At 36.1% G+C, this 21764-nt stretch overlaps 1 protein-coding gene across 4 annotated transcripts in view; it reads right to left on the bottom strand.

Moving 5' to 3' along the window:
- Positions 1 to 13493: 13493 nt before the first annotated feature.
- SEC23A (SEC23 homolog A, COPII coat complex component) overlaps positions 13494 to 21764 on the bottom strand; it is a 57453-nt gene continuing 49182 nt past the window's right edge. For all 4 annotated transcript variants that reach the window (XM_031678973.1, XM_006212737.4, XM_031678972.2 and 1 more), the window contains 2 exons: positions 20056 to 20121; positions 13494 to 14906 (listed from right to left, as the gene is read on the bottom strand). In XM_031678973.1, the coding sequence (XP_031534833.1) occupies positions 14817 to 14906; positions 20056 to 20121 (156 nt within the window). In that variant the 3' untranslated portion in view covers positions 13494 to 14816. The remainder of the gene's footprint in view (positions 14907 to 20055; positions 20122 to 21764) is intronic.

A 21764-nucleotide genomic window follows, 5' to 3' on the forward strand; every position in this document is an offset into this window, starting at 1 on the left:
TGGAAATTTGCTGACAGAGTGGATTTCAGGTGCTCTAACTGCAAAAAAAATGAAACTACATGAGGAGAAAATATAATTAATTAGCTTGACTATAGTAATCATTTCACTATGTGTGTGTATATACATATATATCAAATCATCATGCTGCATATCTTAAATATATATAATTTATATTTTTAAAAAAATTTTAAAGAATGTTTATAGCAGCCATTTTTTAGTAGCCAAAAACCACAGATAAACCAACTGCCCAACTGCAGACGGGATAATATGGTTATATACACAACAACGGGATAAACAAATCCACAGAAATGAAAATGAGCAGCCTACAGCTACTCACCACAACACAGATGAGTGCCACAAATACAACGACTTGTGAAAGAAGCCAGACAAAAATTTATAGGTTGATTTCTTGAAATTTAAGAGCTAAACTGTGATGTTTAGAAAAACATACTTAGGTTGTCAAATTATTAAAAAAAGAAAAAGTAAGGCAGTGATTACTATCAAAGTCAGAAGAGTGTTACCTCTGAGAGGAACAGAGTTTGTGCTTGGGAGTAAGGAATGCAGGGAGCCTCTGGGAGGCTCTGGTTCTCTGCAGTGTTCTTTCTTTTTTTCTTTTTTTTTTTGTTTTTTTATTTGTTTCTTTGGTTTTGGAGTTTTTGTATGTTGAGAGGGGGAGATAATTGGGCCCACTTATTTATTTATTTATTTATTTTAATAGAGGTATGGGGGATTGAATCCATGACCTTGTACATGCTCAGCACACACTCTACCACTGAGCTGCATCCTCCCCCTCAGTGTTCTGTTTCTTAACCTGAGCTGGTACACTTGGCTTATTCTCTTAGAATTTCTCAATGTTACATTTAGGATATATCCAACTTTTCAGTATGTGCATTATATTTCATGACTAAAAAGTTTTGGAAACACGGCAGAACTAAAATCTAGGTTGAGAAAAAGGCAGGTTTGAGCAAAGAAAAAATAAGACTAAATTTGTATACTCTTATAAAATATAGAGGTAGATACTAAAAGTAAAAACAATAAGAAGTAAGATGATGACCACAGAGGAAAAAGAAAGAAAAGACTGAAATTCAGACAACAAAATCTCCAGGAAAAAAAAGTCCAAACTGTGACAGAAAGGGAAATTAAATAAATAATAAATGAGTAACGTAACAGGTACTGGGCTAAATACTTTATACAAATTAACTCATTGAATGCTTACAATAACCCTAGGAGGTTAAATACCATCATCAGGTCCCTTCCTTATACTAGAGAGAAAACTGAGGCTAACTTCCTGAGATCTTATGTCTGGTGATTGGTTGCCAGGTAAGAGGCAGACAAAAGCCTTGAACTCCTGTTGGTGAGGTACTAAAGTCAGTCCTCTGACGGAAGCAACTTAAATGTCCATCAACATATGACTGGATAAAGAAGTTGTGGTATATACACGCACAGTGGAACACTACTCAGCCATCAAAAATAATAAGATAATGCTATTTGCTGCAACATGGTTGGGCCTAGGGACTATCATACTAAGTCAAGTCAGAAAAAGAAGGACAAATACCGTATGATATCACTTATGTGTAATGTCTTTAAAAAAGGACACAAATGAATTCATTTACAAAACAGAAACAGACTCACAGACAGAAAACAAACTTATGGTTACCAAAGGAGAAAGAAGGGGAGGGATAAATTAGAAGTTTGGGATTAGCAGATACAAACTACTATACACAGAATAGATAAACGACAAGGTCCTACTGTATAGCATAGGGAACTATGTTCAATAGCTTGTAATAACCTGTAACAAAAAAGCACATAAAAAGGAATATATATATAATGAATGTATACCTGAATCACTATATTATACACCAGAAACTAACACAACATCATAAATCGAGTATAGTTCAATTTAAGAAAAAGTCAGTGTTCTGAACTGCTCTACTTACTATACTGCCGCCTATTTTTTTTTCTGACCCGGATTAAAATGTAATGTACTGCAACATTCAAAGCCAAAAGACAGCAAAAAAAAAATCTTTTGAAAGATTTAAGGGGAAACTCATTTTTCATTTGTTTGTTTTGGGGTTTTGTTGTTTTGTGGTTACTAGAGTTCATTTCTAACCATGAACACAAAAAGCATTTCTTCAGACTAAGTAGAATTAAAAATATAGATTTTTCCTGAGCCAACAACTGTAAGCCATCTATTATACAATCAGATGTATTCAATATTTGCTACAGAGTCCAAAATTTATTTTTTTAAAAATACTTTAAATATGCTTGAGGGAGGAAAAAAAACACCTTCTACTTAATGTTATCTAGAAAAGAAAATCAAGTTTACCTCAGTACTAACTGGGAGTAGCAACCATACGCTCTAGTGAGAAACTAATTTACAAGTCCCCTGTCCTCATTCTACAGAACAAATTACAAAACCACCATGGACAAATGACTCTTAAACATTACGCTATTTTAGTTATTTTGTTCAGAATGTATGACCCCTAACCATTTTTAAACCATATACGTATACAGTCAAAGATCATTCTCTCTACGCGACATAACTAGGTTAAGAAATGATGCTGTATTCAGTACGAAACGCTCACCTGCCGGGGCCGGGCCGCGCCGGGCCTGGAGCACAGGGCGCTGTTGTGCGTGGACGGCGGCGAGACCGGGGCGGCCAGTCCGTGACGGCCAGTCCGTGACGGGGAGCCAAGCCGGGGCCGCTCACTAGCGGCCGCGGCCGCCCGGGACCCACGAGCGGCGCAAGCTGCGCGCGAGGACGTCGTGTGGGCGGCGCAGGAGACTAGGCCCCGAGAGCCAGCAGCCGAGCCTGGGAGCCGGTCCGGGACCACAGCGTGGTGCGCAGGCGGCGTTGGGGTGAGCCGCGTGGCGGCAGCAGCACGACCACGTCCGCCGGCAGAAGTTCCGGATGCCACGCGGCAGCTTGGGGCGCAGGGTGGACCCCGCGGCGGAGCCTGGCTCAGCGCGCCGCAGCCTGGCTCAGTGCGCCGCCTCAGCAGTCCTTCCTCAGAGGACGCGGCTGCGCAGTCACCGATGCACGGGTCGTCCACGGCCTTTGTGAAGCGCACGAGGGGCACGGAGGAGTCGGCTTCCTTCCTGGCCCGCGTGACTCAGGGCCACCGGGACTGTAGCAGGGCCGCGCCCTACGCAGTCTCCCCGGGGGACCCCAGAGGACCCTGAAACTGAGGCCCGGCCCTCTACAATCCTCCGTGCTCATCCGCACCTTCGGTGCGGGAGCTTCAAGACAAGGCCCAGTTGGTGGGGAGGTGTTTGCCGGGGAAAGGGCAGCAGCCCCGCCGGCCCCCTGGCCACCTGTGGTGCCGGTGCTCGCCCCGGGCCCGGGAGACGCCGAGAACACCGTGCGCTGTGCCAGTTTGGGGCCTGCTCTGAGCCCGACCTTGTCCAGCTCCACTATAGCAAAGGGGAAACGCATTTCGACTCAGGAACTTCATACACAGCTAGGTTGTCTTGAACTTGTGAAAGCAATAAAACCAACTGAGATATTTCAGAAAATAAACTCACTCATTTTTTTTTTAAATAGCTGGAACTCTGGCTGTATCTAACGTTTACCAAAGTTGTTTACCCCCACGGAAGATCTCCACTCATATGATAAGTCATTCATTCAAGCGTGGAAACTTAACAAGAGAAAGAGGATTTCTAACATGGAAATGTGGCCAAAATATTAAATATTCTGCAAGAAATTATAGGTCAAAAATGTGGTCCCATCTTGAGATGCTGGGGTGATGTGTGACCCCAAAATCCTCTCTCATCCTCTGTTAATTATGCTATAGAGTCCACAATTGCTACTTTTAAAATAATTGATTTACAAAGAAAATTAAAATTTTATGAGTTTATAATTTTTTTCTGGGAACTCAGACTTGATGAAAACTTCATACATGATGTGGAGCTGAAGTTGTACTTCTCAATTTTGTACACTTTCAACAAACTAATTTTTACTTTTGGGACCCAACTATTTCAGACAAAAGTCGGGATTAGCTTTCAAAAATCAAACACTAAGGCATGGGCAATGATAGAAAAAAAAATCACAAAAAGAATTAGAACTAAGTTCAGAACTTAAAGTGGAGGAGAAAGATATATTAAAATAACTTTTTTCCAGTTATGTAGTAGCTGCTGCCCCCCTGAGGTGAAAAAGTATTAGTGCCTTCAAGCTCTTTTTACCACTTGAAATTTTTTAAGCGTTTTCTAACGTGTTTCTCTGAAATGCTTTCCTTGTTATTTTTATCATGCCATTCTTTATTTTCTTCCTTTAGCCATTCTCTTCTTTCTTTGTTGAAGGCTTAACAATATAAAAACCAGAGTGAATTAAAATATTCACCCCATTCAAGAGACAGCTCAGCAATTCTACAAATATAAGTAGAAAGTGAAAATAATACAAAGAAATATTAATGACATATCTCTTGACAGAAAAAAAAAAGCACAGGATAATTTTTCTCTCTTGACAAGTTTTACAATCCTAAAATCTAATAGTGAGAAAGACTTGGCTAGAAATAAAATTGTAATAATTTTGTTAAATTGCAGAAGTCAGAAATAAAGGACAAATATATTCTGGTGTATGAGTCATCTAACATACAGAAAATCTTTCACTGATTATTTGAAATGAAATTATAATTTTCTTTCCAGGAAGGATAAATGATGAAATATCTTTTGCCTCCTTCCCTGCAGATATCTGGCTGGTAGTTTAGGGCTATTTCTAACTTTTTAGAATCATCAGCAAATGGTATTTTTAGCTCAAGGCAGTGCTCCATAAATTATTTTTATCTCTAGTCTATCAGCACTTACATAACCTACATACTATTGCATACAAAGTGATTGAATGGTAATATCTCTGAGCTACTTTTTAGCTACACCTGCCAAGAAACACTTACTGATGGTACACAAAGTGTTATAGCATTGTGCAAAGGAGTGTCCATTTTGAGCCCAGCCTCCACGCAGGGAGGGACTCTTCCCATGGCTACAGCACATAAAAGCATCCCCACCAGCAGAGCAGACCCAGCAGGCAGAGAAGAACATAACCATACGACATTCTGCACAAAGCTGCTGCGTCCGGTCCCCATTTTCATTAACAAGAGAAGCAGACAGATGGCCCTGTGCAGCATTTGAGCGGCAAGTGTAGCCTTTCATTAGAATTCGTTGATGAAGATTCGTCTCTTCAGGTTTACTCTGAGCTGTTTATAAGCAAATCCTGTGACTAGGAATAAAGGTTCTAAAGTAAGAACTATATATATCACAGAGCAAACACTGCAGAGGAAGAGGTGAATGGGTGGGGCCCAGGAGGAAATTTCCAGATCCTGGGAAAAGAATATATAGAGAATAGAACTACTCCCAAGACATGCTGATTAAGTATCCCTGAGCCAAGAACAAGAAACTGATGGTGGGATTCTCTGGGTATGGATAATATACTCTTCTTGTGGATGAATGTGAAGTAAGCGACTTGAATAAGATAACATACATTGCAGATTCCAAAGTGAGCCATTAGACAAGACCACCACGCAGAGCTGTAAATGAGATGATGCAGGTGTCCCACCTAGCACAGGACCTGGCCACTGTTACGTAGGACTATGTCTATGACTTAGAGTGATCATATTAGGTAAAAAAGCCAATTAGGTAAAAGTGACCCCCAAATTATCAGCCTGCTAGGGTCTTCGTCAAGTGATTGACGGACAGGAGACTACACACACTGAGTAAGTTTAAAGGGACAGAGAGAAAAACACAATAGCCTTCATAATTATGGCTTATGATCCCTATTCATTCAATGTACTAGTTATAAAGATATGCAGGGAACCATATGTAACTCTTGTTACTCGTTGATATTAAGGCTTTTTGCTGTCTTCAGAAAGCCATAAGTTAGGAATCCTCCTGGATAGTGTTAGAAAGACACCTAACCCAGATGAACCTTATCTGTTCCCAGTGAACAGAGAAGATAAAACAGGGCATCTTCCTTGACTCTGTCCAAATGTGCCCCGCATTTCACTTTCTCTGATTACTTTTCTGAACACTGAATCCCAATTCACAGCTGAAAAGGTAGTATCATCATGGTCACTGTGATCTTTGTTTCATCAATAAGTTTAAGTCTTCTTCAATAATGGGAACTTGATGTAAGGCCACATTTGGGAGTAAGGGTGAAAGGATTCCAGAAATAGCCATGCTTCCAGATTCAAGGCCATCTAGGAACCCTCCCCCAGCAGGATTTTGTGAAACTTCACCCTCTTATTTCACCATCAGTGTGCCTCTTCCACACCTTGTTTCTTATCTATCATTTTTCTCTCACTACAGAATGGTAGCTGCTCTCTGAATTTTCCTATTCAGCTTTTAGGGGTGGAGATTATACTTCATCTATTAATTACCAGTATCCCTACTGGGAAAACTTTTTCATACTGTGTCACTTCATAGGTCAGCAGCTGGTCTGTGAATTAGGAGACTTCAGGAAACTAGATCCCATGCCTCTGCATAATGAAGAGATTGGGGCTGGCTGCTTAGCCCAGCAGAGGGGCTGCAAGCAGAGGACGTGCTGAGTGTAACAGGCAGGATGACTGGTGGTCTCGTATGCTGTGTAGACGGTCTAGTATACTATGTTAAGGATTTGGTTTTCTTACCCTATGGTGGCAACTTTAGATTTTAGTTAGGAGTAGGTTTCATCTATGACAGGAAGAGAGCCATATATAACATATAGCATGGCTACATCCTTATTCAACACATTTTGTGATTATATTCTTAATAAATAAAAGTAAGCTCTGGACATGTTTAAACATATTTCTGTTCGACAATCACAGCTTCACGATCTATTTAATCATATGAACTCCTCACATCATTCCACATAACTTTTTCTGTGGAAGGTCTTGCAGAAAGGTGGAGATTTTTTTCAATCCAGTTAGTTTCCTTCATTAGATGCAGTTGGACAGCTGATGACAGTGACTTAAATGGAAAGGTGCAGATGGAGAAGCAAATGTAGCTGCCACCCATACAGGCTGAGTAAGCAGAGCGGGCGCCGTGAGTGTTCTCATCAGAGAAACTGCAACAGTGATATTAACTCCCTGAAACCATGCTGGACTTTAGACTCCAAGTGGCAATCAGTCATTAGAGTCATTTACAATAAATGTCAAAAGCGTGTATGATGCTCAATAAGTGAACGTAATTTAAAAGGCCTACTGTAAATAAATATACAAGATAAGAAGCCACAACATACAAAGAACACTAGTCTGTTGGTCTAAAGACTGCTCGGACTGTCAAATTTATTTTTCTAACTCCAAGAATATCCAAGTAAGTCTATCTAACCCATAATGGTTATGAAAGCAATTAATTAACATACCTAATTAAGAACATTTCATAACAGGCCTTGGCAATCTGTTTCACAGCCCTAAAAAATGCGATGCATCTTCCTTAAAATAATTAAAGACACTTGTTAACTAAGCAATCCCCCAGTTTATTACTCAGGATCTTATTTTCTCAACACCCCTTTTAAAATATAGAACTTCATTCCAGGTACTATCAAAACCCAGGAGTTAATGGAAACATTCTCTTCGGGTACATGAAATTTTACTCCCATGAATATTTCAGTAACTTGATAGCTTTTTTAATAGAAATACTTCCTTGCTGAAAAGGATATATTTGATAAATCAGGTGGCTTAATGTTCTCATTAAAAGTAGAAGTTTAGAATTAAACATTACGAGAGACCATACATGATGACATAGTCTGTGCTCAACAGAGGAAGACGTCTGGCTCTGTGCTCCCTACCTACCTTGTTAGTACTTAGTAAATAATTAAGTAAGAGAAATCTTATCTAACCCATAGCTTCAGTTATCAATTCTATGCCTATGCTTCCCAAATCGGGGTACCCTGATTCCAGAATGCACATTTCCAACTGACTGCTGGACTTCTTCCCATGGCAGTCCCAAGCCATGGTGAAAATAAAATGTTGCTTATTGCTGAACTTGCTGTGTAGATTGTGGTTCAGAAAGTAGCAACGCCATCACCTGGGAACTTGTTAGAAATGCAAAATCTCAGCCTCAATTTCCAACCTACTTCAAAATCTACATTTTATCATTACCAGGTGATTCCTATGCCTGTTCAAGTTTGAGAAGCACTGCTCTGATTCTCTCATCTCTGTTCAATTTTTCTTCACAAATGTTTTCAAACATGCAAAATACTCGACCTATCAGCATCTCACAAGGATTTTATGGAGATTAATTTTTAAACCTCTGCAGGTTAAGTTATTTTTAAATTGCCTTGAAGACAGGAACTATCTGCTCTAAACCACTAAAATAAAGTGAAATGTGATCTTTCTTTATTGGAGGTTCTTTAATCAGTATACTTACCACTTCAAATGGCACCTTTACTGTAACTCATAAGTAATCTCTAGCTTTGCTATTCTTAGGCAATTTTCTAACCTCTATAAAAATTGTTGATTTTATGGATTTCCCTGTTTTATGAAAACAAATAGGGCATTCCCTAGAACAGGTTAAATGTACACATAGGATCATTCTGTGGCTGCTTCACCCTGTCAAGGCAGCTGAGCAAGATCTTGACACAGATCAGAAAACAAAATTTTCCCCAGCAGATCAGGCCACATTTTCCATAGGAAACAGATTCCCACCACCAGGCTTTGCAGTGCCCTTTTCTCTGCCTAAATATGTACTCTGGTTATTGCAGTTGGGAAACACAGAGAGCTCTGTTGGGAAGTGGATGAATGATGTCCTGCTTGGAAAGCTTATTTCTATATTGGCACGACACCTCCTGCATTATGGGCTGCCCCAGTCTCTCTTTTAATGACAGTATCAGAGAGTGCCAGTGGCTTTGCAGATCAATGGTTATGTCCTCAGAATGTGTTGTGTAAAACAGATTTGAATATTCTCCATTAAATTCTGGTCAAGGCTTATTTTGGTATGTACATATTAATCCTTCCCAATTTACTAACATTATCTTTTCTCTGAAAGTGTAGGTCCCCTGTAGCGTTCAGCAATTTACATCCGTCTTGTCTCACTTGTCACTGGAAGATGACCAATCATCAGGAATATTGTGAGGGAATTCTTGAATTGGATAAGGAGATAGGACTTAATGACCTCAATGTACACTTTTGACTCCCAAATTCCACAAGTTCTCAACTTTGTATTTCTACATTCATGAGTGGTAAGTATATAATTGTAACATCAAGTTTTCCCTGAAATTCATTAGAGAGATTTTTAGATGTCTTGGTCTTTGAACAACTAAACAATTATACTTCTTAACTGGTCTAGACAAAAAATTTCGAACAATTATTTAAGATTTCCATTTACGAAAATGTATTTTACTATTCAGAAGATGAGCTGATCTTCCTTATCTTCAGAAATTGGTTTAAGACTTTTATGCTATTGTCTTCTTGGTTTTATTGAACATCTTCATTGATTTTGTTTTGTTCTGTTTTGTATCTCATTAAAATTCTAATTTTACCATTATTATTTCCCTTCTTTCTTTAGATTTATTTGTTATTCCTTTTCATTTTCTTGAGTTGAATACAAAGTTCACTTATTTTTAATCCTTTTTCTCTAGTTGCATTAGGAACAACATATATCCCCCTAATGATCCTTTTTCCCATACCACAAATTTTGATAGATAATATTTTTATTGTGCAGTTCTAAATGCTTCATAATTTTCATTGAAATTTATTTAATTCATGAGTCAATAAGCCTGTTTGTTTAGTTTCCAAGCCCAGTGGTGTAACTAGGATAGAGCAGTAGGATTGAGTTTTATCACCCTATGCCAGCAATTTCAAATAATGCCAATGATAAAACATTCCAACCTGAAAAAATTTTTATTGGTCAAAAATTTATGTAATTGTTATGGCTACTGCTGAGTTTTAATAATACGTGTGTAACCTTCTGATTAGTATATTGTTACTACTTATCCTTTAATAAACATTGTGTTCTACATGGAAATTAATTCAGAGAACTCCCAGTTATACAGCCCAGTCCCAACATAGACACCCTTGAATTTGGAAGGTTACATTTATAACATTTTAAAAATAATTTCAGCTCTCTTGGGGAGATTTTGTGTCTTCGGTTCCCATAGTTCTAAATATCCTGGTGTTTAAACAGTAGGTTCAGATAAACACCACCAGCACAGTAATTACATAGATGAAGAAACAATTCTCTCAATCTATATGACCACTTGGGAGTTTTTGTTTGTGATTAAATTTTAAAACTGAAACAGAGTGTGAACTTTGAAGTGCAATTTTTTTGTAAGTGTAAATTTTAGCATATATACAGAAACTTTTACTGAATTTGATTATCTTTACAATTAAAATTATCTTTTTAGACTGTTTTGTTTTAAAACTAAAGGACTAACCAAGAAAATAAATTGTTGCATAAACGGCACAATGAAAAAATTTTTTTCTTGGTGTTAAGTTTTAGATGAGGTTAATCAGAAATCAAAATAGTCACAGTATAAACAGCCTTGAACAATGTACAGTAAAATACTAAGCTTTAAAATTGTTCTTTAAAGATTAGCACACAGCAATTGTAGAGAAGACTATTAACTATGTAATAACAGAATGTAAGAAAATAGGCATTTACATTGAAGAGTCACATTCAAAGAATGTCAGGAAAGCAGCAAAAAGATGTTGGTCTTAAATGTCAAGAAGAAATTAAAAGAGCAATGTTCAAATGCCTTCATCATTCTCACCATAAATGGACCTTTGATCTAAATCAATGGATCAAATAATGTCAGTGTTCAACAGCATTCAGCCATTTACTCTCATCTTTGCAAAAGAAGGAAAGCTTTGGAGGATTTTATCAAATGTAATAGGAATTTATCTTGAATTTTCTGGTTTATATGTTTTAATGGAATCTTTTAGACCAAGAGAACTTTTTGAAAGTTCTCCTAAAGAAGCAGTTTTAAGAATTTAGGAATTTACTGTGAAATTGGGATTTTTATGATTCTTATCAAATTTATCTTCAAAGTTTTCCTATCTGTGTATCTGTTGCTTGAAATGAAAAAAATAACTTTTGAAATTAATAAAAAATGCTTTTCAATCAACTATGAATAAAGAATAACCAGTCTGGCTAAACTCTGTAGAGCATGGATATATGAAAAGACCAATTTTTATAAAGTCTTAGAACACATTTGCAGAAGGTTCAAAAATAGTGCTTGTAATGTTATTGTTTATTACAGTGAAAGACCAATATATATTTTTCAATTTTCATAAAATACACTAAAAAGTATTAATCCATTATCTTTTCCTCTTTGTGTTTCTTACCATGCTTTCCCTTTGCTGCCTTCTCTTCAGGTGGTCAAATTAGTTTATTGCTTTTTTTCTCCAGTGGTTTAGAAGTTACACATTCTGGTTTAAAAGGTATGTATCTTGGTTTTGTCCTTGTTACCCTTAACATTTAAAAATACATAGCTAATTTTATGCTGATCTAACAAAGCCAAAAGTTAGTATTTTTATGCACCTTCCAAATGCTCTACATATTACTATATGCATTTTTTTTTCTATGTTCCCGTAGGGGAAAAAATCCACAATTCCTTGGTATCACATCCTCAACATAATTGGGCTTTATAATTCAGTATAAGCCATAGATAGGGATGAGGCAGGAAAAATATCTGATTTAGTAATGTAACTTCACTATTCCACACTTGGTATTGCATATCTATTATTATATTCGCCAGATGATATACTAAATTTAAGCCAGCTTTTGTTTCAATGTATTAAACAAAGAAGGAAGAATGAACATAAGAAAGGAAACTATTAATTTCATAAGGTAACTATCAAAAAGCAAACAAGAAACAGAAACTCTCTAGAATTATTTGATAAAATGCTCAAGATGAATACAAATCAAGCACATAAGAGTAAAAGAAGAACATATGCATGTAAATTGGAAACATGGAAAAAGCAAATTAAAATGTAAAGGTAGGCATTAGAAAGAAAATAATCCTAATTTGTCAGTGTTGTCTGAAAAACAACAGAAAGAAGTATCCATTTAAAATAAAACCAAGCATGATAAACCACAGCATTTAATTTGCAACAACCAATAAAAAATGCATTTGTTCTTGTCACTGTATCACACCTAAGACTAAGGCAGAGGTAGAAACAGAGACCACTCTCCAGGACTACCTTTTCAATTGCGTTCTTTGTACTATTTCTAGGGAAGAGCTATGGATTTCATGTGTATCATAAAATGTTACCAGATCCAAGTGTTTGGATTTTATTATGAGGGCAGCTGGAATGACATAATCATATCTGTAGGTGAGTGAACTGAAGAGAGAGATGGAGAAAAGGAGACTGAGAGAAAGCAGACTGGCTGGGAAGCTACTTCACCACACCAGGCAGGATACGATGAGGCAGAACAGCAGCAGGATGAAGAACAGTAAACAGATGAGGAGATGTTACAGAGGGAGAACTGGTATCATTTGGTACCAAAGATATTGAGGAGAATAAGAGTGGTGGCTGGTCTAGCCTGGACAACAAGCGCATTCATTAGATGCAGTCTGGACTAGGGAATAGGAGACGGAAGTTTATCAAGTGGAGAACTGGAAAGAGAAAATATCAGGTCACTTTTGGAATCAACCAATAAAAGGATGAATTTATTCTTTTACACCCAAATATAAGTGTACATAGATGAGGGCTAAAGTCGTGTTTAGGGATAAGGCCGCTGAGAGGAAGTAGGTTCAAAAATGAATTCCAAAATAGTTCTGGACACGCCAAAGCTTCTCAGTGCTGCTAGTGATTTAGCAAATTTTTGTTACCCACTTTAAGTTCATTAAAGGGTCAAACGTTTCTTCCTTCACGTCTATTTAAGTAGCTAGCAATTTAGTAATAGCTAAATTATACACAAAAAAAATGATCCAGGGTGATTTCTTTCAAATGGTAAGCTGAAAGGGCATGATGATGTATTTGTTCACCCCTATCCCTTAAATACAGAGGTCCTTTAGCACCTTCAGCTATAACTGATTTAGAAGTAGAGGGCAGTTTAGAGGTTAAGTGCCAACTTAAAACTCAATAGAAGAAATAACAATGCATGTCTGGGACATTGTGCTGAACACCAGAAACTGACACTTAGTAATTAACTATACTTCAATAAAAAAATAAAATAAAGTAAAATAAAATAAAATAGAAGAAATAACGATGCATTCTTAAAGGGCACAGGACAAGGGGCCAGCAAACTAAACATGCATCATCATCACAGGGACTTTCCTCAATTCAAAACATGTTAACTCCAAAACATGATTTCCTTATAGCAAAAATAAATAACTATTTTGGGGATGAAAATGTTCTAAAATTGATTGTGGTCATGGTTACACAACTCCGTGAATATTCTAAAAACCACTGAGATTCATGCTTTAAATGAGTGAGTTGTGTGGTATGTGAATTAAATCTCACTAAAGCTGTTATTTTTTTTAAATGAGCAACTTTTTAATCCACTAATAGTGGATTTTATACATGCTCTAATTTTACATTAGACTTTTCAGGCTTACTAGGTTTCAAAATAAGCAGGAAAACAGAGGAAAAGTATATTTTATTGGTGTTTAGGCCTAGCACAGTTCAATTCAAATAAAACGGAACAGAGCAATTTATTTACTCTAATTGAATATAACTTATAAACATTTTTTAAAGTTTCTATTTTACTGTCAAATGATTGTGTTCATGCAAGTACAATCATCAAACTGTCCTAAGCACATATCATAGCACCACCTTTTATTTGCAGTACTTGATGTAAATTTCATTGTCAAACATATCTGGCTTTAGCAATGTAAACATTTGCTAGAAGTAAACGTTAAAAGGTAAAAGTGAATGATACTAATGAATAAATCAAAGTAGAATGAGCATCACCACATGATACACTTCAACAAAATACTAGATAATACTGTTTCAATAAGAACTACAACTTAATAAATTTCACAAAATGGAAGCAAAAACAAAAAGTAACGTGTAAACTCCCAAAATAGTTTAAAATACTGAAAGATATAACATAAAATTTACCTCAGAAAAATAAGGGGAAACAACAAAACCATGCAGTGAATACCAAATTTGGTTTAGAAGTTACAACAGCCATTTTACTGCAAAGGCTTTCTAAAATGCACTCTGACCAAACTTTATTTTCTATCTCCCTTTTTAAAAAATTATCATGTTTAATCGTGTAAGTTGGGTACTTTGTGGGACTTTTACATTTGTTGCCAGTTGTGGAATTGTTATCCCAAAAAACTTTCATCTATAAACTATTTTTTTCAAATGACCAAAAACATTAAATTATCTTCATGAAAATTACCACACATTATGTCAAATAATTCCTAAACAAATCATAATAAAAATAAATCTGCCCTAACAGAATAAGTACAGAAAAAGTGTACATATAAGTGCTGAAAATTATGGAAAAATATTATATGAATAGGCAAAAATGTTCACATTTATCTTTACTGTTGATGAGTTTGTTTACGTTCTTATTAAAATTAAGAAACAAGTTTTCAAAAAGTCAAGAACACTCAGTGCCACTCTGGATTTGTCTGCAATATACAAATAAGTGTCTCTATAGCACAAGGCAGACTCTCTTTTTACTTTTTAACATAATTAAGTTATAAAGACCTCAAATTTCTAAAACCAGTTATAATACTGTGGCAAGCAAAAAAATTTGTTCTCATTGCTCTTATAGTCTAGCTTAATCTACAAACATGAACATTTTTCCATATGTTGTCTCAAACCATATTAATACAGAGTATAGAGAGATCTCTCTGTTGGTTTCCACAGATTAATTGAAAAAAGGGAAAAAAGAAGAAATTGAAATATTACTTCATCCTCTTAAGTGTCCTTAGTATGTTTAGCACATCAAGCAGCACTTGACACAGCAAGTTTCTTCAAGTGATCCATAAACACCTGTAAACTAACATCATCTGTGAGAATAGGTGCTCCAGACTCCTAGAAGGAAAGAAAAATGTTTTCTATGATTAAAACACAGGATGATACCTTAAAATGTATAAGCAAATCTTTAAATGGACAAGGGAGTCATTTAAGCAGAATAAGGCCTATGCTCCCGTTGTGTAATAAAGAATCTGATTGGCCTTTTTCCCTGGTTCCTGAGAGTGAGACTACATCCTTGGAATTTCCTAATAGTAGCGTCTTTTGTCATTTGTGAGTCTCTCAGATCACACCTGAGTTTATGCTATGAGCTGAGATGACTCATGATGGGTCGGGCCAGTCAGCAGAAAGATCAACCATGATATTAGATGGTTGGGCTTTAAGACAGCCTGACCTCCAGGCAGAGGAAGTGTGTGTGTGTAGAGGGGGGTGCCTGAGATTCAATCATGCCTACATAAAGAACAAAAACAAAACATTGGAGACCAAAGCACAGGGGAGCTTCCTGTCTGACAAATACATCACTGTGCTAGGAGGGTGACGTGCTCTGATTCCACAGGAAAAGGGCACAAAAGCTCTGTATCTGGGACCATTCCAGACCTCACTGTCTCTTCATTTAGGTCCTAATTTGTAACCTTCATAATAAAACTGTGATCATAAATACAGTGATTTCCTGAGTTCTGTGGGTTGTTCTAGGGAATTATCAAACCTGAGGCAGTTTATGGGAACCCACTCCCTATCCACCCCCCTTCACCCCCAGGACCTCACAAAGATTTGTAGCTGGCTGGTCAGAAGTGCAGGTAAGCCTGCGATCTCACGAGCAGCCAGCATCCGAAGTAGGGGCAGTCTTGTGGACTATGTCCTTTAACTTGTGGGGTCTACACTAACCCCAAGTGGTCATAGTCAGATTTGTATTGCAGTTTACCAATTGGCATTAGAATGCTCCATACCTACCTTAATCTTTAAAGTAGTGTTGTGTTCATTTGTCCTGAATGTTTTGGTGCTTTTATCACTACTAAGAAATAAGTCTCCCTTATCACTGCCTATTTACTAAAATAAAATTCCAATTACACATATTTTAGCAGAACTGCCAGTTGGAAGAAAGAGAATTTATATCATTTTTAAGATAAACTATGCTTATATGTTTTCATTCAAGTCATTTTAATTGATTTCTGTGGGTAATTAACAAGAGTTAGGGGAAATATCTAACCTCTATTTTAATAAAAACTGTGTTGATGGAATGACTTTAGTGATCCAATTTACTCTTAATGAAATTTTATTGTAGCAAGAAGGTTTTTCTAGAATATTTTATATCTGGATTTTTTAAAATTTTCACCTGATATCCAAGTTCTTACTTACCAGTAAATATAAAATGTCTAAGACAAGGAAATTAAGTAATTTTCAGAGGATATCAGCAAGTTAGTGGCAAATGTGAGATGAGAATTTACAGCTCTTGTAGTTCTAGTCTGGCATAGCCACAGATATGACATAACCTCTCCTGAATAAAGGAAAATCAATTTTATTATGTGTTTTCATATGTTAATTTATGAAAACTTGAAAAACTTGATAATGAAGGTAGACAACAGCAATGAAACTAAGAGCTTAGAGTTTAGAGCCAGACTGCCTGGGCTCAAATCCTGGCTCTGCCACTTACTGCCTGTGTGACTTTGAGGAATTTACTTAACCTCTCTGAGTCTTAGTTTCCTCATTTGTAAAATGTGGATAATAACAGAACCTGTTTCACATGTTGTTATAATGATTCAATGAATTAAACTGTGTGAAGCAAACAGAACAATACTTGACACACACAGTAGGCACACAACATGTTTTAGTTATTTTAATCTATTTTGGAAAATCTATTATTTCTTTAACACTGAAATACTTTTCCTTATTCTACATTCATAGTTAATATAGAGAAGCAAAGGTCTCAAAAATGTGACTTAAACTATAATAAACTAGTAGCTCTTATTTTTTTCTTCCTGTAACTATACCTTAACTTTTTTCATTTTACACATTTTCCACCTCAATTCACCCAATCCCAGGTCTATTTCTCTTAGTCAAGACAAAATATACATAGATTTTCTAATTTATATACTGTGATTTTATCTGAAATTATAAATACTAATGCTCAACCCAATTTTACCAAAAATTTGCAGTTGATTGATCTCAATTTTTCAACTGCATCATTTTTCTCTTTAAAATATATCCAAGATTAGGCAGAGAGGTCCAAGCTTTAGATCATTTAGTATACGAAGCCCTACACAACAGAGGCCTCCAGAACTGTCACAGAAGCAGCGTTGCAGTGGTGCCCTCTTCAGGCCATGTATGGAAAATACTTATCACTGGGTACTTGATTACTGACGAAAAGAAAACTAAGGTATTAGAGTCCATAATTTTTAGTGAAATGCTTGGCTACCAGGTTAACTCCCTAAATTCAATCATCAATTTAGCTTAATGGTTAAGAATTCAGATACTAGAGTTAGACTGGCCTAGGTTCAAATCCAGACCCTGACACAGTTTAGCTATACGATTTCTGGGTAAGTCACTTCACCTATATAAGCCTCAATTTCCTCTTCTGAAAACTAGGATTAATAGTGCCTACCTCACAGGCACGTTTTATCCAACAGAAGGGCATGAGAAGTTTAGTATAACGACTAAAACACAGTACAGATTCAGCTTTTTAGTTATTATCATCTAAAATATTAACATAATTTCTCTTACAAAAATCCTATGTCAAGATAGACCTTAGGCTCCGGGGTTTTTTCTTACTTTCACTTATCATATTTATTTAAGTTTGACATTTCAAAAAGCATTACAGAAAAGGGATGCTTTCAAATTTATCAAAATATAAAGATTGAGAAACATTGATTTAAATGTCAAGACAAAAATTTCATTGTTTTAGACACATGAACAAAACTAATAAAGATGAAAGATAGTTTGGAACCAAGCTGAAAAAAAGAGTAACATTCTTTAAGAATGTTTTAGTTTGTTGTTGTAAGAATCTATTCATAAAAGATAGGATCAATGTCAGTTTCCCCCAAAGGTTTAATTGTAACTAATTCCTAAATTTTGCTAAATCAAACACGAAATCTTATCAAAAATTTGCAACTGACTGACCTCGATTTTTCAATTATATTTTCTAAAATGCAATAATGAGAAGAAATCCAAATTGCTTTCAATTGCCTCTTTGAGGAAAAAAAGTTTATAAGAAATCTAAGGAGAGACAAACCTGATAACAATGTAATTAAAACCACCATACAGTATAAGGACAAAATATTTAACATGACTACAAATATTTAACAACTTTTTATCAAGTGGATAAAAATAGTTCATTTAATAAGTAAGCACATTTAAGTCTCTCCAAAGATGATGGCTTTCAAAACTGAATAAGGAACAGATGAATGGATGGACAGATAAATGATTGAGTGAATCAGAGAAACAATATGCATGTTTGTTCCTCTGCCTGGAATTTCCTTCTCCATCATATTCACCCAATGAAATGATCTCCATCATTCAGGGTCTGGCTTAAGTGTTAGGGCTCTCTTCTTTATGCCTCTATAATGCCCCTACTTCTGGGCAGTAATAAACTTCAAAGTTTAAAACAGGTTTTCTTTCTCATTTGAAATATCTTAAGAGAGAGACTTTTTTCTCCAATGATAACAAGAAAAACTAATAATAATATTTACTGAGTATTACTGGGCATATCAAGTATGTGTCACTGAACTCTGTAACAGACAAGGAAGAGAAGGCAAAGAGAAGATAAGTAACTTGGAGAGTTTTCAACTACCAGCCTAGAATGATGCTCTCCATGTTTAACAACTCAACAAGTTCTTTACTTCATAAGCCTACCACCAACTACATCTCCATGCAGGAATTTAAAGCCCCCAAAACAAGGAACAAGTCATTATTTCCATGAATTAAACCACGCCTTTTTAATGCAGAAATCCAGCCACACACAGATATATTTTATTTGGTCTTCATAATGTGAGCTCACCAAATTTTGTTAACTGAATTATGTAAATGGCAACAATCTGGAGGAGAGGAACAAGTACCCCCTTTAGAAAAGGATTTGTATACTTTCCCCACAAACGCTAGTCTGCTGTCGCTCCCTGCCCCAGGTATTGCTTTTTGACATTGAGAGTGTCAGGTCTGCTTCTGTTTAGCCAGCCTCATTCAGTTGTTCACGGGCATTTGACATGTGACCTCTCATGAGTACTATTTTAAAGTAGCCTTTAACCTCCTCTTCATATTGATTAATCACCACTTCCATTAACTCTGTTTATTGGTGCTACTTTTCTATCTTTTTCAATAAAACTCAATTATTTACCAAAGACTAAGCTCCTCCGTCCTCAACCTGGCATTCAAGATCCTCCACAATCTGGTTGCACAATAATCTCCAATTTACTGTTCTACTGTTTATCCCAACATGCACTCTTCACCTTAGTCCATGCTGTCTTCTACCTAGAATTCCCTTCTTCAAGAAATTTCTGCTTACTGAAATAATAACCATTCCAAAAGGAAATACCCTTTTTCTGCGCTCTTGTCTGATCACATACCCTTCTCTTTGCTGCCACCATGTGACCACTTCCTCTCCTCCTCTTATATCCCCTATAATACTTTAAATCTTTATAAAAGCACATATCCCAATCTGTCTTGTATATTTTAACTACTTAGGTATGTATTTTATTTCTAACACTAGACTACAAGCTCTTCAAAGGCAGGGATGATCACTGCGGATCCTAAAGTACCAACATAGGGTCCTGCAGATTGGACATTTGATAAATGTTGATATATTTTGTCAAAAGGTAGGACATGTCTACCAAATTAAAATATATTAATAATGATATCCAGGCCTCCAGCCTTTCCTGCTCAGCACAAGCCCTGGCCACTTCCTGCTTTTTGATGTCTTTTGTGGTTCATGGCCTGGCATTAAGCTTGAATCATCACTTCCCATCTCACACAATTTATTGCTTTTTGTCTCAAGGGTGTAGTGTAAACTTGGAATATAAAGGGGTTCTATCTATTTGATATGATCACTTTTTTATTTTCTATGGTGCCACCAAATGCTAATCCTGTTTTCTACTTATTTTTTCATTACTTTTCCAACAGAAATCATTAACCAAATACATAGGGAAAAAATGCAGCTTTCATTAAAATAATAAACTATAAATACATAAAGAAGTAATTTCCAAGATCTGCTGTTTATACTTACCTGTCCCCAGGCATACATATTATTATGAGTTTGTGAAGGGTTGACTTTTGAAAGCAGGAAACGAGCCTTAAAAGCAAAGAAGAAATAAGACTATCCATCAAAAATAGATTTAGTCATCACAGGCTACACAAATACATTACGCCAACTAAGGTCAATTTTATTTAATATGTTTTCATAAAATTAATTTGATTAAAATGCAAGTTTAAAAAAATGAACTAAATTTTGAAACACATAGGCCATTGTATGTTACAAAGAAATAATAAATGTACATTATTCCCAACAAATTATTCATAAGAACATTCATAATAGCAAATACAAATTGTTGAGTCCAAAACTTGGCATATAAAAAATATGCGTGCAACAATTATGACAAGGTTAGTGTGAAATTTACCAAACTCCTGGTCTGAAACGTCACCAGAGGCTTGAAGTCCCCAAAAATGATAAAAATAAAAACCATGAAAACCTATATGTTCTTTTATTTTAAACAATGGCTCTTAAACTTTTTTAAACTGTAGACTATTCTGTGAGAGCACCCACCCAACATTGTACCTATCTATCCACTATGCCCTATCATCATGAAATAACCAGAGTAAAAAAGGAAGACAGCAGTACGCATGGTGAGACATCAATGAGAGACCCAGTCATAAATTACAATTTCATGTTAGAAGAACAGTCTTATCTTTTGAAACTTAGTATCATACAATTTCTACTTTCTCTTTCTTTTTCTCCTCTAAAAGTAAGTAGTTTAACACAAGAGCACTGGCTCTAGAGTCAGAACATCTGGATTCAAATCCCAATTCCTCCATTTATTGTGCTTCCTTGGCCACAGGTAACCTAAGTCTCAGTTTTATTATCTGTAAAATGGAGATAATGATAGGACTGTTAAGTTCATAAAGCGCTAACTATAAGCTTTGCAAATTTTCAGTACAGGGTAGCTTCTATTATAAATACAGTAAAACCCTAATAATAATTGCTATCATTTCTGAATAACAGTTACTGATATCTACCACCTACTTTGTAACACTCTTCTAAGCACTAGGGCTGCATCAATAAGCAAAGCAAGGTCTATGCTTTCAAGGAGCAAGTGAAACAGACTTATAAGAACTTATAATTAATTTATAAAATACTAGTAAGAATTACAGGGGAGCAGTAAAATTGTTCTAAGAGTGCATGTTAAGGGGTCCTAAGTCTGCTGAAAGGCCCAAAAGGGCTATCTGCACATGTACATATATCTTATTTAATCCTTATAGTTCTAAAAACTGCACACCTTGTTATAAGATCATAATGCTTTCCTATTACATGACATTTTCTAGAAAATTGAAATGATAGAATGAGTAAAACAGAAAACTATGTTACCACAAACTTCATATTCACAGACTTTATCAGTACCTAAACAGATTTAAGAAAAGCACACTAAATTATTTCCCAAGTTATTCAAGTCTTCTTGCTCAACTGAAGCTGGCAAATCACATCACACCATCCTGGCTGTCATTAGACCTGGGCTAGAGGCAGAAGATGGGAGAAACTGTCAGCTTTATGCAACGCCTCAATAATCGTATTGCTCTGCTCTCAAAGATAAGGCAAAGAGCAAGCATACCTTCCCCTGGAAACCTTCTCCTGTCCACCTCCTTCCTCTTTCATTTGCCTGGTGAAGCAGTCTATTCAAATTTAAGTCAGAAGGCAAGGAGGAACAACTCACTGCAAAACCA

This window comes from Vicugna pacos, chromosome 6, assembly GCF_048564905.1.
Source record: "Vicugna pacos chromosome 6, VicPac4, whole genome shotgun sequence".
Classification (NCBI taxonomy): domain Eukaryota; kingdom Metazoa; phylum Chordata; class Mammalia; order Artiodactyla; family Camelidae; genus Vicugna; species Vicugna pacos.